The following is a 17,184-nucleotide window of genomic DNA, read 5'->3' as shown; positions in this document are numbered from 1 at the left end:
TGCATTCTTGACAGAATTCATTTGAAGTCATGTTTGTGTGTTCAATCTAATGAAATTTTTGTCGATTCATTGCATTTATATATATTTGAATTGTGAGATAAGAAAATAATCCTAAACATTAGACTATGTTATTTGCAAGTTGACTAATAACAATAACATCTTTCTCATACCTTACAGCTGCCAAGAGCCCAAGGTACAAATCAGATTAAGGCCTATTGTGATTGGAAGCACAATTTACATTCATGTCTAACTTCTATACCACCTGAAAATGAAGTGTTTCTTCCTTATTCTTGATGAATATAACCTTTTTGTTTTCCTTATTGGTTGGAATAGATGCTTTCAAGAACACTTATTTCTCCCAAATTATGACTTGTAACTGAAGCACTTTAATGATAATTAGTAATAGAATACATATTTATTTTTTAATTAATGGAGGAAAACAAAGAGAAAGTGATATTTAAACAGTGTTTTAGCTCCACTTACAGGAGATTTCACTGTTAATTGGGTGTTTAGTGATTCTGAAAAGTCAAATCTCAGCACTGGCCTAGCTTCCTTGAGCTTTATGGAAATCTTTTTCCGACTTCACTGGGGGTAGTTAAGGCCAGCACCTGATTTTCCTGAACATCTGTCAAAAACCTGAGCTGAGCACACTCCAGAAATCAAAACAGCAGAAATTTTAAACAGCATTGGATGCCTGCTGTGATAATTTACAAGGCCCCACAGAAAATCAATGTGCTTTCTCCCTATTGCACGGTATGGAGATAATGACACAATGATTTTAATATAAATATTCCTAAAAATAAGTCACCTGAGAGTGTATGGAAGCAAGGACTATTTGACAGGGCTCATTCAAAAGACACTTCTAACTTGTAGGCCATAAATTTCCAAACTTATTTTCATTGTCACAGATAAAAGGTTATGGATTATGGGGTTTAGCTACAAAACTGATTAAATTATGAGCCAAATGAATCAAAATTTTCTTTTTTTTTTTAATTGTTGTTCTTGATATTATTTGCTCTTGGCTTCTGTCAGAGACTTAACATTGGGCTCGATGGACACTTTTCAGACCCAGAAGTGCTGTTCATGTGTTCTTCTAGTATCTGTTCTAAAGATATTTGGATATTTCTCTGAATGTGTTTATTTGTGTCTGAAAATTTTGGAATGGGTTTTGAAATATAATTAGAACTTGCGGAAAGAAAAGCAGAATGTAGAAATGTTTATAAAAATAGGTAAGTAGGAATACTTTTATGTGTAGTACTTTGATGACAAATCAATGATCAGGGATAAAAATGGGTAGCAAGCACAGGTCTCTCATAGCACAGTGATGATGTACGTGCTGGAGCTAGCTCCATGGCAACAGAAAGCATAATAAATGACTAAGAAACTAATCCTGGATTGCTGAGATTTGTTGGAGATTTAAACAGTTTCCAGAAATTCGTGATGGTTTTCACAACTGCCCTTCAGATTTTTCACTGAGATGGTCAGTTGCAAGAGGCTGGTGAATAATATGAGGCTGAGCAATAAGCAAGTACTTGGGAGTGTGCAGGTGAAAAGACAGTTCACAGGTGTGCTGTGTGAACTGAGGTGCTGCGGCTCTATGTTTCCAGGCTCACATCAGTCAGAAATCCTGCTCAGCACACCTCTGTCACGCTGCTACTCAGGTCAAACATAATGTTATTGCATTCACACCAGAACAAGCTCCTGGGAAGGTATAGCTAGGTGGATAATGAAGTGCCTTGTAGAGCTTCAGCCTGCCTTGCTTTTCTTTTAAAAATAAGCTAACTCTTTTATACTTAAATTGCTTCTGCATAACAGGCCATGTCACTAACCACAGTGCTAAGGTCAAAATAATACTATGTTCTGGCAAAGGAAGAATTTTATTATAATGGGGTTCATGGTAGTTGTGCCTGTACAGGGGTAACAGAGGGAAAGGAAAACCAGGAGATTGTCCCATTGCTGCATTATTTACAGCTTTTCCTCTAAAAATAACATGGTCCAACTGATGTAGAGATAATGCTCATAAAAATTATTCTCACTTCTCTTATCTACACCAGCAATTCTTGTGCTCCTGTTTTTAACATTCAAGAAAACAGTCCACAGAGAAAGAGTTGCAATTAGTCTCCCAAAAACATGAGCTACTGAGTAAAATGAGAATGTTCTTCTAGTTACAGACAAGTATTGCAGTTAAAAAATGCTTACAATTAAAATGTCAAGTTATAACTTTCATGTCTTCATTAATTAAGCCTTTTCCCTTAGCTCCTGAGGTGCTGAGGGGCCTTTGCTAATCACTCAGCTGAAGGATCTCCTTCTTAAAACCCAAATGAAAGCCAGTTTAGTGTTGAAACCCTGAGAGAAAAAGATAGAGAAGCACTCGAAGTAAACTCCCCCCATAACAATACAAAATCCTTGTCACATCAGAAATACTTTGACACACTTGCAGAAAGCAGAATTATCACTTGTATGGTGTGACAGGTCTCCTGGATTCCCAGAGTGCCATGTCAACTATGACACATCATGTCTGACATTCTTTTGCTCTTGACATGGTTTGTTTGTTTGTGTTATAAATAAAATGAAAAGTTGACAGAGAGAACACCTGAGATCACTCTGTCTGTCAATTTCAGGTACATCAGAGTAAGGGATGAGATTGTATGAAAGAAAGACAGGAAGTAGATTTTGGTATGGAACAGAAAGGATAAAAAATTCTGGTAATGTGAGAAACAGCCCAATTTAATTACATGGTATCTAAAATGCAGTTATTGAACTTCTCCTGGAAGCCATTTCCAGGCACACAGATTTCAAGGAGAGGACTGGAAGCAGGATGTGTGGACTTCCCATGACAGGTAATGATGATATGGTGAGACAGTCTGACCATGATGAAATGACTGGCTCCACAGAGAACAAGGAAAGCAGTACCTATCATTTAGCTTGTCTTTAGTGACATTTTCAGTATCGGTTTCTGGGGTGCCTCTCTAGTTTATTGGATTAGGTAAATTGCTTACAGGGTCAATTGTGGACTGGCATGTTGAAAGGTCGACAGACCGAAGTGACTGGTGTCTGTTTATTAATGGCATTCCCCAGGAGACAACACAAAAGCAACATTTTCGTATCTTTATTAACAATCTGGACAGACAGATGTAAATCACCTTTAGCAAGTTTGTGAAGAATGTAAAACTTTTAGGGAGTGATTAGTATGCATGTCTGCTGTTCAGAGCAGTGTTAATAGGCTGAAGAAATTAGCCTGACAGAAATATCCCAAATTTCAACAAAGACAGATGACAAATCTTGCCTCTGAGCCAGAACTGCCCAGGTACTGTCAGGGCACTGCCCGTGTAGAAAGTCATTTAACAGAGAAGGACATGAGGTCCTTAGAAACAGAAAGTTGAATGTAGGTGAGCAGTGAGCCCTCTTGGCAAATGTGGATGGTCCATACTGGGCTGTGTTACCAAGAACATAACCAAGACATTGTGAAAAATTAATCTTCCCCTCAAATTACAACTCAGCAGATGGAGCTATATTTTCACTTATGTGTTTCCTGGGAAAGGCACTAACAAACTGAGCAAATCCATTGGAAGGCACTTAGGGGACTGGAGCTGAGGCAGCTGGACTTTTTCAGTTTAGAGAAGAGAAAGCCAAAAGAGTATATCATTCCTGTCTTCAACTATGTAAGAAGAGGTATATAGAAGACAGAACAAAAGTCTTGGAGATGCACAGTGAAAAGCTGGAAGGGAGGTACCAGTCACAAGTTCTACCAAGGAAAATGCTGATATAAGAAAAAGGTGTTTGACCGTAAGTCAAAAAAACTGACCTGCTGCAAGAAAGGTTGTGGAACCTCCATCCTTGAAGATACTCAAAATGTGTCCAGGGAAATGGCCTAAATAGCCTGATCTATTTTTAAAGTCATGCTTTGAGCAGAATGTTGGATCAGGTCACCTCCAAAGTTCCAACCAAAATAATTTTGTCATTCCATAAATGATTATGTCCCATTTTAAAGGTTCTAGCTTTTCATGGGGAATTTGATAGCTCTTAACTCTGCTTAATCTGATCTGAAAGAAGAAGGATCTAGGTACAGTCTTTAATAGAGTGTTGCACTCTGGAACCTTGGAATGAGATGATTACAAGTTGCTTTATAGAGAAAAGATGTTTGATTATTTTGAATATTCACAATGTTGTCTCATGCAACTGGCTGATTACTCAAGGTTGTTTCAAATGAAGAGCCTGCATCCCAAGAAACACAGAAGTTTTAAGTGCATTTACAGTATTGTCTTATTGCAAATTAAACAACGGTTTCAATTTAAAATAATCTAAACAGACAGATATAATATTTACCCATGTGTTTTCAGATATCTCCAGGCACCATCAATACTTCCACCATCACATCCATGTTGATTCCTGGTATCACAAGAGATCAAGTTCTGAGCGGAAAGGTTGTCTGTGATCTGACCCTTTGAATGAATTGCTATTCTATCTGCTGCAACACCTGTTTGAAAATAAATTTTCTGTTATCAAAATCAAGTAATTACTCACAACTTTGCATTTTTTTTTTTGTGAAAGAGGGACAGAAATACAACCTCAATATTTTCTGTGTGTGCAGATATCTTCACTAAACAGTACTGATATAATCTGTCCAGACTTTTGTGAGAGACGATTGTGAAACTGCAAAGCCTCATGAGCAACTTTGTTGTTATATGACAAATTCCTAGATTTACTGGCTATTATAAAGTCCCAAATGCCTAAATATCAGATGAGACATTTGCATAATTGTCTGTATCATGTTTGTAAATGCATATTCACATCTGGTTGTCTTCAGCAGAAGAAACAAATACTTCCCAACTTTCTGCAGCTGAATCCCCAAATCTCTTTGCTTTCTTTTCAACCTTTCTTTCCTTTCTGTGAGGGGAAAGAAAAAAAAAAAAGAGGAGCAGTCCTATAAAGAAGAAAATTCAAGACTGAAAATGTATATTGGTTTTATTACAATAAATATTTGGAGATGTTTATATTGAAGTATAAATGTAGGACTCTTTATACCTACTTCCCTTGTTACACAAAATTATTCCTCAGACATAGATACCTTATCTGAATTCAATCAGATGGTCATGATTCTTAGTACTTATATATTTATGAACTGATTTAAAGGCAGACTCGGCTAACTAAGTTGTGGGTGAAATTAAAGTGCTTTTACTTTCTTTATCAAATGACAATGCAGCAATCATTAAGCTTCATTGTAAGTCATTACCTATGATTAAATTTTATTTGTATTAATTTTAGCCCAATATTTTTGATTTGTAAAATAAAATTTAAAAAAAAATCTCTTGAAATCTAAATCCCAATCAAAATCAAAACTAACTTTGGTGAACTCTGAGGAAGACTTCAGAAAAGAAAGTTTGCTGATATCAGGTGACAACTATATTTTGTGCTTTTGGGAGTTGTCCCATGATAATGAATTGATTTTCATAGGTATAAAAGCCATTTATTGTAAAGTTCTGGAATACTTACAGAAATTATTCATGATAGGAAAAAATTATACAGCAGTGCTTGTCTGTTCATTGAGAAACAGCTAATCTTGAAAACTCAGACTGAAAATGTTAGTTGCACCTAAACAACATGTGAAGGCATCTCACACCACATAGCTTTGAAAATAATTATGTGAATTAAAATAAAAATATTTGTTTATGGAAAGGAAAAATTAGACACAATATCTGCAAAGTCTTTCCCTCAGTGATCTCTGTTCATCTCTGCAGTAATCTGTCAAAAGAGCTGTTAAATGCTCTCTTGGTTTTCTCTTTTTAAAACTGCAGTGGATAAGAAATATCAAAAAAAGAGCACGTTCAGTCTGTTTTTTTTCAGGGAGCTGGGATTAGCTGACCTAAAAGCTCCTTTCCTTCTCTTACTGCTGTGATTTAAAGAAGCAGTTGCAGAAACCTGCGCCTGTGAGGACCCACTGGCCAAATTAAGTCACAAAGATTGATCACATGCTTATGTTACACAATTTTATGAAAAGCAAAGTGCTGCTGCTTAGATTGACATTTAAAGATTTTGGGACAATATAGAGGGAAAATTGTAGCAATTTTAAATGTTCCTATTTGGTAATAAAAGGTGACAAGTGAGTTGATATTATTTTGTTACTAACTACTACAATTTTCATTACTCATCTAACATCACTGATACTGTCAAAGGGAGTAAAAAGAAATATTACTTGCGGTTGAAAAAGCCCAGGATGCTCCACAATTTTGCTGATCCAAAGGATCGTGAATCCACTCAGGCCACTCATAAGTGGCTGAAAAGATTGCAGGAAACTTTTCTTCTGGAAGTGACTTTCCCTGAAACAAAATGTAGAAGATCTGTATATGCTAAATTTCCTATTTTTATCATAAATTTTAACGTAATTTTGTTTGTAAAATTCTTAAGTTTTAGACTAAGGAAACCTAAAGCATTGGCCCCTGTGACTTCCTGAGCAACTCTGTGGTGGTTTCCCTGTGGCTGGGTGCTGCAGACCCCTGAGAGCAGGAGGGTTCTGGCATTCCGTTAACTGAGTTGAAAAGCTGAGCTTCAAGACTGCCAACCGGAATAACCTGACCAATTCTTCTCTGATTTTTATCTCAAATAATAATTCACTATGAAATTTGCTAAGTGTGACCCAGCTGGCATTTTTTTGAAAGAAAAGCCCTTTGCTACAAATAGCAGTGAAGTTAAATACCTGTTACCCTGTTCTCCCAGACATGTGGCTGTAGGTAGGAAATTTTAGTCACTGTGGGAGAGGAATCAGTACAGTGTATCATTGATTTGTCTTTTACATAGAGGCTATTCAATCTGAAGCAATTATTCCCTTTCTAGAATAAAAATCAGTGATTTTTCTTCTGCTTCTCAATCTGATAGTGAATTCATGAAAATTCATCATCTGCTCCCTGAAGCAATTTGGCCAGTCATTTCTGGCACCTTTATCTCTCAGCCTTAATTTATGTCCCCCTCCAAGCTTTGAACAAATATTTGCATATGCAAGAGCCATCTGGTACAACTGCTAATAATCTGCTCTTTGTTCAACATATCAAAATCACTGACCCATTGACACATTTTTTTTACTGTTGAACTTCATGGAATGATGGAGTATGCTGTGCAAGGAAATAGGAATGGCCACAGAAAATTGCAATATTAGGCTGTGCGATCAGTCTGTTTCAAAAAATTATTGATAACTTCAGTTCCAGAAGGAAATACAATATACAAAATAAGATAATCTGTTCCTAAGCAAAATACTCACTGATGCTTCTTTCTCATAAGCAAGCTAAAATTGTGAAGCATAATGGCTTCCATCCTGTTTAAATTCTGGGTACCTTTGCTAAAACATTTTTCTAAATTGTTTATGTGATTTATAATCATAAAACATACTTTTGCTAAGATGACTTAAATGTTTGAGGCCAGTTCTTTCAAACTATTTTAGGACTCTTTGGAGAACTAAATTTTAGCTCTTTGCCTGTATCAAGATCTCTTTGTTGTGTACACTGTGAAGCAGTGGCACCTCCATCCCTCCATCCAGCTTGTATACCTGGATTTGCTACAGAGAATTGCCAGCTGAGAAAAAGTGGGTGAGGAAAAAGGAAACTTGTATCTCAGGTCTATATCTGACATTAGGCTGGGGTATAACTCCAACAGCCAAATTGGTACAGTCTGTGTGTATTCCCAGACCCAGTGGTTCTAGGTTAGGCAGGTTAGATGCAGACTGCAAGACCTGAATCCATGAAGGAATACTGCAAGCTGTTAGGTCACGTCAATGATTTTGAAAGTCTCACCTCCACCCATAAAAGTCTAAAATTTTTTAAACCCTGCTAAAATATTAATCTCAGTATTTTGATTAATCAGTGTCAAAGAATGTTTTTTCAGAGTTTTATATACATGGAACTTGCAACATCAAGTGACACTCAGGAAGCAGCAACTAATTTAAGTAATAACTTGACAAATTATCATTACGCTCATTATTAGTGAGTAAGCACTAGCTCAAGATTTACTTTGAAGATGAAACACACAGGAGAAATCCCAGAGAAATTGATTTTCTTTTATATGATGAGACTGTTCACTACCAACCAGTAAAGTAGAAAATCTGGCAAATGTTTAGCACAATTATGTGGGTAATGGCTGCTTACAATGCTCATTATGATGCCTCATTACAAATGAGGCCAATGAGAAAAGCAAAATTCTACAAAGATCTCCAGTCTTGACAATGTATTACTTTATGTATTCCTAACCCACTGTCAATGTATTTATTAGCCTCATATTGTAAATCCCCGAGCAAATTCCTCATTAACCCTCAGCCTTGCCATTTAGAAATACAGGAGTGATCTGTAGCCAGAAACATTGGGGTTTTTTTTCTGAAAAAGTTTCTACCCTGATATTGAGAAGTACTGCTAGTCTGTGTCAAATACCAAGTCTAGACAACTGTTTCTCAAAGTATGCTCCATGGACCAGCATCAGACAGCACAAGGCAATCAGCAAAATGAATGGTGAACTATTTTTAAACCTTTATACCTACTCTCTGCAGTGAAGTTAGCAGTCCGGACAAAGCAGGAAGGTAAGAGGACATAAAAGAGCACTCGAATTTCAACAATGACTTCTTCAGAAAAGATGACCAGTAAGAGAGAAAAGGCCAAAGATAACTGAATTTGCAAATGTGGAAATAGCTTCCCTGAGGAAAAGCATTTTTTTTTTTTTTTATGTAGTAGAAAGATCCTGGACATCAATTGCTTTGTGAAGACCAAATGGGCACGAATTACCTTCCATTTGTAAGAGAAATACAACTGCTGAGGGTTTTTACTGTGAAAGGCCATATCCCAGTGAAACAGAGGGTGTACTTTGTCCATTTTCCAATTGTTTTTATGAGTTTCTTGATATTTAGAGAAAAAATGGTGCCTTATTACTGAATTATGTATTTCATCTTCTTGTAAGATGGCACTCAGGTGTGTACCTTCTTGCTGGGGGTGCAGACCTTACCATAGCAATGTACCTCTTGCCAGGACTTGTGCTGACAGATTACCACCAAAAGCACATCACAGTGCTTTTAAAGGTGTTGCAATTATTCTTTTACTACATGGAACTTCAAGAATGATTGCACTGTCTCCTGCAATGAAAATGCCTTCTCAGATGGAGGAGCTTCAGCTTTGTCAGGAGTCAAACAGTTTTAGTGGTGCATTTAGCTGTTGGTCTATACTCAGGTCTAGCCATACTGTGCAACAGAGGGTCCTCAGTTCAGATTTGGTTCTCGCTCCATATCATTGCCTTTTGGGTGTTCTAATGTACCATCATGACAAACTTCCCTTCCAGACAAAAGTATCACCTTGTTGAGTAGGTAAAGTCTTTCATTAAAAGCAGAACATTTAGAAGCTCTATGAGCAACTTTAGGAAGTTTGTGACTTCCCTAAGAATTTTGCAGAACCTGAGAACGTCATACGGAAAGTATTATTTTATATTTTTAGCTTTTGTAAGTAGAAGGATTTCCTAGAATCCTGTGAAAGCTATGTGATTCCATCAACATGTAAGGAAGTCTCATGATGATTAAATGCATGAATGTGCCAAGTTGGATTTCTGGAGAAAAATGCACCAAATCTCCTTGGGTGTCTGGCAGTGCCAAAGGGAGTTGGGTTGTGGCTCACAGATTTCATAAAACAGCAGACAGAAAATATGGCTGACAAACATATCTGTGGAACAAAGGCTGTAAGAAGTGTAGCAGTGAAAGTAACTGCAGGAAGCTTAATAACAGTGATTCAATAAGCTGGATATAATGCAGGACTACTGAGTAAACAGCTACTACAAACTGAATGGAGGAAAGGAAGTATCATAAAGAATTCCTTGAAACCTTCCCTTTCCTGTTTTCCTGGGCGGGGTTTGTCTCACCTAGCTAGATACTTAGCAATGGAAATCTCAATCTCTGGGCTGCGTACATGACATCCTTTTTTTGCCTGTGCTACATAAGCTTCACACTGTATCCCTCAATGAAAATGCCAAAAACAACAAATCAATCCAACTCTTTTGAGCCTTGCTGCAGTTCACTGGTAACTTAAGGCAGACACCTATTAAATGTTAAATTCTTTTATGCCATTGTCTTATTTTGACCTGCCATCTTCTTTGGCTGCAAAAAATAGTCCAGAAAATCCTATGAGGCAAAACTCCAAAGCTTAATTCCTGTCCACCTCTTGCTCTGGCAAACCTTCAGAGTGTAATTTTGATTGATTTGCCAATCTGGGCCTGAGCCCAATGCCTCACCATGCTGGTACAGGGAGCTGACATTGTGTGTAACCAAGAATGGTCTGAATCAAGCAAAAGGGTTAGGACTGCTCAAATTATTGCAGAGGCCATGCCTTCATTCCCCAAAACCCATTCAAGTGGCAGCGCTGTACTCTGTCACCACAGGGCCTTCTATCATGTGGAAATCCCTCTGCCACTGATGCCCAAATATTTATATATATATATATATATATATATATATATATATATATGCAGCTTTGTAGATTTTTAATATACAGCTATATAATTTCTCATGCTTTCTCATGCTTCAGAATAGTAGATTACCCTTTCTCACACATTTATGTCACCTTCTTGAAATTCTGTTTAAATAAATAGTCTTATTTTTAAGAAAAGCATTTCTAACAAGAACACTCTGTTTTGCACCAGCACACAGGAGACATAACAAAATATATAGCTGAGAACCCCTGGGAGAGACTCCAAGGGCCAGGCCCAAAGGTGGTTACCAGGGCAACTGACCTCCGATAGGATGTACTTGCCAGATAAATTAATTAATTAAACTTACAACATTTGTGAAAATCCCATACTGGGCATGCACAAGGATATTTTGTGCACCTGAAGGCTTTATTAAAGAACTGCTCTTTATATTACCACCTTTAATATTGTTTGGAAAGCTTTATTTTGATTGTAGAAACACCACAACACATAAACATGCATCAAAAATTGACTTCTAAGAGATAATGAAATGGCATCACTTGCCTGAGCTATATTGAAGGCAAAGATAAACACCAGTTATACTTAAAGCTTTTGCAAACCTTGGATCTATCTATTTATACTTTCACTTCTAATTTCACTCTGATGAGCTAGTTAGGTGGGAGATTTTTGGTCTGTGAATTCCATAAAATGTGTCCTCTAAGAAAGAAAAAAAGTAACTGATCCAAAGCATTGGAAAAATCACTCTGGATTCAATAACTTCTATTTTTTCTTAAATTAACCAACATACATAACTTAAAGTATATTTGCTTTGATGCAGAACTAATTTCAGCATAAATAAATGATAGGAAATTTAATTTAGCTTGAGAATTGCCATGACCAAGGGGTTAGAAAGCTGGTAGTAGAGAACCATTTCATTTTGCAATGATTCCCACAATTTTTCTGTCCATTTGCTCTAAAGCCAAAAAGAGCTTTCACAGCTTCTGTCAAAGATTGCTGTTTAGTCTCAGCTGTTTGCCTTAATGAACTATGCCCAGATGTATTTTTCTGTGGTTACAGCTGTGTGTGCAATGATTAGCAAATGAAGCTAAATGGAATTAATATGGAGCCCTCTTAAGAAAGTGAACTACAATGATAAGTTAATATTGCTGCAGAGCTTCACAGTGACTAGGATTTTCTTGTGCTCCGTATTTGATTTCTGTCAATAGAGCCAGACATTCTATGACTTATAGAACTGTTCCAAGAACATCATATTCAACACGGAAACATTTAGTGACAAAACCCTGCACCGTACTCTTATAATTGTCCACATTTATTTTTGCATGTGACAAAGTTATTTTAAAAAATTAACAAGTGTACATGACACTTACAGGAGCTTCTCTCATATTCAGCAAAGAATGAGATGGAGGGAAGGTGCCCAGGCGCTTTTTGAAACCTTCTTCCACTGTCATTCCCCAGAACTGACTGTAGTTGTCAGCTTTCCATCTTCCTCACAGATGAAAGCCAAAAAGGAAGACCCGGGTGAGAGATAACACTCACATTAACACATTGCTCATTTAAGAGTACAACTAGCAAAAGCATCGAGAAATAAATTTTTGAAATTGCATTTCAAAAACTTGCATTCAATATGCATGAGAAAATATTTATTATTGGCTTTTCCACTGCAGATAAGTGCAGATGGAGCAACACAGCAGAATATGAATAGTGGTGATTTGGGACCAGCATCACATCAGCCTGCAGGACATGAGCATGCAATACTTCAGAGCAGTACTGGCAAACAAGACACTCAGTCAAAATATTGCTGTTCTTTTGAAGTTATGCTCAAATCATGCTCCAGCCCAGATTCCCATGGAGGACTAGCAGCTTCATGTTGTGAGTTGCAGTGCACCTTCAAGCTCTGGTGCACCAGCAGACACTGTTAAACCCAGCAAAAAGCCCAGCTGACACCTTCTGCCCGAGTTTTATACCAATAACCACTGTGAGAGAAGGGCTCCCCGTGGTTCTCTAAGTATTCCCTTGCTACTCTCGGGTGGACTTGACTCAGATTGCAATGCTGATGTGCAAGCTATATGCACAGCACCAAAAAAAAAAAAAAAAAAAATAAAAACCCTTGCAGCCATACTCATTTGGAACACACTGACATTTACTACTGGATAAGGGCTGAGTGACAGGGCAGAGAGCATTCTCTTTACCCGAACAAGAGTGGGATTCATGCTGCCCAAAGAATCCTCATTGCTCTTGGTCTCCCTGTGGTCAGTGAAAAGTGCAAGCACATGGAGAAGTTGAGTCATATCTCACCCGTCACCCTGTGACAGATCTCATTGGTCACCACTGACAAGAGACAGGGTCAGGCTCCAGGGGCCTAACTTGGTTTTTTATCCTAATTCAGTTGCTTTAAATGTCTCCCATGAATTACAGAATGTTTCAGCACTGATGACAGCTTGAAACCTGGGCAGGCTTCATTGGTGAATTTGGCACCCCAGATCCTAGGGAGGCTGCCCCTGTGTCTCTGTCTGTAAACAGCCAGCAGGCTCCCAAGGCACAGATCCAGTACCAGAGTCCCTAATCTCTATACACTCGCCAGGGGAATGAGATTGTTAGCAAGAAAAACACCAAGCCCCCAAGTTCTGATAACTTGATCCCCATTGCACCAATCTTCTCCACTTCCAGGGCTACCCAGAGTCCTGTTACATGGAACAGTGCTCTCCAGGGAGCAGAAAAAAGTTACTTTAAATATCTATCCCCAGTAATAAACACAGTAAAGAATAGGGGAAGATGGTGCAAATCTTGTTTTGAGAGAAAATGAATTGTTCTAAATTTGGAGAATATTTTACATAGATGTTTACAGCAGATGTTCTCTTACCAGCATGAGATGTTCAGTATTTTCCATTTAAAGCTTTATAATCTGCAGTGATTTGGAAAGTTTCACAAATGCATACTTACTGTCAAATTGCTGTAATGTATTTGGAGAAAGAACGGGTGGGGAAGACAGCATGCCTTGTTATTTGCACATACACAGAATGAGCAATACTGTGATGCATAACAAAACTTTAAAATAAAAGGGTTCTCACCCAAAATCTCCAGAATTGATGTGCTGAATTAAGTCTTGGCGAACAAGGCATACGTCTGTTGAACATTTCCAGAGACTGTTGAAACATTTGCTGAAATGACAAGAATATCATTAAACAAAAATAAAAGAATTGTCAAAGGAAAAATATGCACTTTAACAGCAGAAGGCAGATGGAGGGCAAAAAAGGTGTGAACAAGATAATTATCACAGAGTGTTTATGAAAACATAGCATCATTTCTTCCTACTTCACCATCTAATGAGTTGGAACAAGGTGGGAAGGTTTACAGTTTGTGAGAAAGGTCATATCTGAAACATTTTGCTTCCATTTTTGTGAGACCAAACCAAAGAATGTAATGTTGATGATGATGCTGATAAAATGTGATGTTTTGAGGAAGTTTTACTCTGGAAACTCAGAAAGGGTTTTTTGGCCCCAGACATCATGCTCCAAGGACCCTGGGCTAAAGTCAGCACAGTGTGGGAGCTCCAGCCCTATTTGGGTGGGGCTGGAGCCCTGAGATTCCAGTCACTCCAGGGTAGGGTTGGTTTTTGGAGAGGCAAAGCTCAGGCAGCCAACTGCCAGGGCTGAAGCAAAGCTCCCCTGTCTGCACTGTCTGCTTCTGTCACAAGGCAGAGAAAGGGGTGCTCAAACAATTCACTACTTTTTCACATAAATAACTATAACTATAACTATAACTAACTATAACTATAGCAACAATAACTATAACTATAACTATAGCAACTATAACTATATCCTTTCCTTACAGGTTAATATAAGTTCTCATAACTCATTAAAAAAAAAAAAAACAACCAAGGAGGAAAGATTCTATAAAGTTTAATGATATTTGTTATATTTGTTTCATCTGCATTCAGGACAATGCCCAGGTCTAGACTGAAACCATTTCAATTCAGGTTTGACTGAGCAGAAACAGAATTAAGCTAGTGAGGAAGAGATCTGAATAGTCTAATATTCATATCTTGATTAGAAATTCCAGTTTCCCTCTTGCTGTTCTTCTAAGTTGACTGTAATCTACCTCCACAAAACCTTAATACTTAGCACCGTTTTTGCAGCCATTTTGATTTGATTACATATTTAATATGAATTTAAAGATGCTCTCTACCTTAATTCCTGTTTCATGACATATGCTAGATAAAATTCAATTTGCTGTTCTCTGAAACATTACCAGGAATTGCAGTTGTCTTTAATTATTGTTCCTTCTCCGTAATATCGGCCATCTTTATAACAACCTGCCAACATAACATATAGATGTGTGAAAATAAAATAGTTCTTCAAGTGAATTACTTAAAACTCTTGCTACTATTGTATTAATTGGTTTTATTCAGTATGCTTGAAAGTCAGCAATACAGTTCAATTATTTAATTGAAAGTCAGCAATACAGTTCCAGTTTCTTCCAAGTACTGAAGGCAGTTTAATGTATTTTACTTTTTTAGAAAATATATTATCATTCATAGTAAATAAATTCAGCATCAGATTCAAAACACCCACTAAAGAATTACTATTTTACACCTAAGAGCACAGCCTCCTGAAGAGCTTGTGTTCTGTGTGCTGAACTGCAAGCAGCTAGGTTATTGCAAAGAGAGAGTTAATTTTAAAAAGTCACAATAGTCTTTTCTTGATTTTAGGCTTTTGTAATGTTGGTACATTCTCTACATCTTTGGTCAGATTTGGTGTACTGATAGTAAGAAGCTGCATAGTCTTAAAATCACAATACAAAATTTTCTTCACCAGCAGAGATTTGGCCAAGGGAGGGTCAGATGGTTGAAAAAAAATTTTTTTGCAATCTTTAATACTAAAAATAATTAGACTTAGTTTAGAGTAGCCCTGGAGAGACTTCCACTGCAAACTAACTAGTAAGAAACTAAAATATGCCCCAAATCCTTGTTCTAAGCACATCCCTTCATTTAGTCCTGCACCTGAGCTGTCACCAGAAACAGTGTCCCACATGAAACCTATGCTGAATCAAAAGCATTGCAGAACATCTCAGGCCACTGTCATTCAGGACAACCTTCAGTTTTATTGATGATTTGTTTGTACTAATAGATACAAATATTTAGAGCTTGCTGTTCATCTCTTATTAATTTGTGAAACCCTATTGAAATTTTTTCAGTTTGCACTAATTTTGGCCCAATGAGGTTATTTAAGAAGTTTCAAATAAACAGAGGTTCTGTCCAAGAGAAATATAATCAAATTGATTATATTGATGTCCTAATGATTATGTTGATTGTCCTAATGTCCTAGAGATGAAGAAATCACAGCAAGTATAATTCTCACCCCAGTTTCATACTCAGTGTCTTTGTCCACTATGTCTTTAGTCACATTTTCAGGATTCTACTTCTATGTATGTTTTCACTGTGATGCACCAAAGCCAACTGAGCATTTTCTCTCTACTTACCCCATGCTGGAGGCGGCCAAGGCTCCTCTGACCTGGTGGGCTCCGCGGGTTGGTTGCAGACATCCCAGTAGTCAGTACAGCAGTCTACAGGCCCAGGAGAGCCCGAGGTGCAGTACTGATCACAGTAACATATAGCTGCTCTGGAGACAATGGTAAAGCTGCAGTCATCATCTCTTCCCGTGCAACAGCCTCGTATCCTGCAGGAACTCCCCTGATACAGACTCCTTTTAATCCTGTTCCACTTAGCAGAACCACTGTCTTTTACAGAGTAAAGTCCTTTGGGGAAATTTCTTCTAGATTCAAGACGTTTTGCCATTGAAACTTCACTGGCAATGCAATACAAGAGCAATATCTGAATTTTGTGCCACATTCTTGTGCCTCTAGAAGCCTTTTTTAGGTTTTTTGTCCTTCACTTTCTCAGCAAATGTTCATTTACTCTAGATGTAGTACCTCCAGCTAGCAATCAGAAAGAAATCTGAACAGAAAGCTGCAGACTACAGTTTTCCAGGAAGACTCTGCTTGTGTTAATTATTAATCAGATATGTTGTAAAGTGATTTATTTGTCCAAGATACAGAAGTACTGGAAACAGAGCCACAACTATGTATTCATCATTACGAAAGTTTGGTGTGATCTCTCGCAAGTGAGAAAGTTTATAGCAAAGCTTCAGCTTATACAAAATATACACGATCCAGTATTTCAGTTCTGTACTTCAGACTTCTAAAATCAAAACAATGTGAGGAATGAGTACATGGTGTCAAAGGAAGCTCTCTTTCTTTTTGTGTACCTATAACTAGCATGTTCTCCACATGATTAGAAAACCTTTAACATTTAGATTGTATCTCATCTAAATTTTCCTATCTGATAAGCAGGGTGACATCACTGCAGTAAACTTATTCTGCATCCCCCATATCAATTTTATTTCCAGTGATCTGTCTTAGCCTTATATGCTTCACTTTTTTCATTTGTTTTACTATGGGCAAATTCAGAAAAAAATCAGGTGATATTCAGTATAAACCATTAGTCAAAGGTATTCTTTTAAGGTTTGCATTTCTTTAGTCAAAATGAACTTGGCAGTCATTCTAATTAACATAATAAATACTGACTGATAAGTGCTCATTCCTATGTAAAAAGTAAATGGCTGTATTTATGTATTCACAAAAAAAAAAAAAAAAAAAAAAAAAAAGCAGATATCAAGGATAAGTCTAACAGCCTTTGCTACTTGATCAGTAATCTCTAGGTTTTTGAACAGAGGGCTTAAAGAAATA

The 17,184-nt window shown here is 37.3% G+C and overlaps 1 protein-coding gene across 3 annotated transcripts in view; it reads right to left on the bottom strand.

Annotated features, from left to right (window-relative positions):
• TINAG (tubulointerstitial nephritis antigen) overlaps positions 1-16,412 on the bottom strand; it is a 36,066-nt gene extending 19,654 nt beyond the window's left edge. For 2 of the 3 annotated variants that reach the window (XM_068183668.1, XM_068183667.1), the window contains exons 1-6: positions 15,919-16,412; positions 14,689-14,752; positions 13,509-13,598; positions 11,808-11,922; positions 6,194-6,317; positions 4,327-4,477 (exon numbers count right to left, since the gene is read on the bottom strand). In XM_068183668.1, the coding sequence (XP_068039769.1) occupies positions 4,327-4,477; positions 6,194-6,317; positions 11,808-11,922; positions 13,509-13,598; positions 14,689-14,752; positions 15,919-16,288 (914 nt within the window). In that variant the 5' untranslated portion in view covers positions 16,289-16,412. The remainder of the gene's footprint in view (positions 1-4,326; positions 4,478-6,193; positions 6,318-11,807; positions 11,923-13,508; positions 13,599-14,688; positions 14,753-15,918) is intronic. The other variant, XM_068183666.1, reaches the window with a different exon arrangement.
• Positions 16,413-17,184: the final 772 nt, after the last annotated feature.

Source organism: Anomalospiza imberbis, chromosome 3, assembly GCF_031753505.1.
Source record: "Anomalospiza imberbis isolate Cuckoo-Finch-1a 21T00152 chromosome 3, ASM3175350v1, whole genome shotgun sequence".
NCBI classification, from domain to species: domain Eukaryota; kingdom Metazoa; phylum Chordata; class Aves; order Passeriformes; family Viduidae; genus Anomalospiza; species Anomalospiza imberbis.
This window is presented reverse-complemented; position numbering and strand designations above follow the sequence as displayed.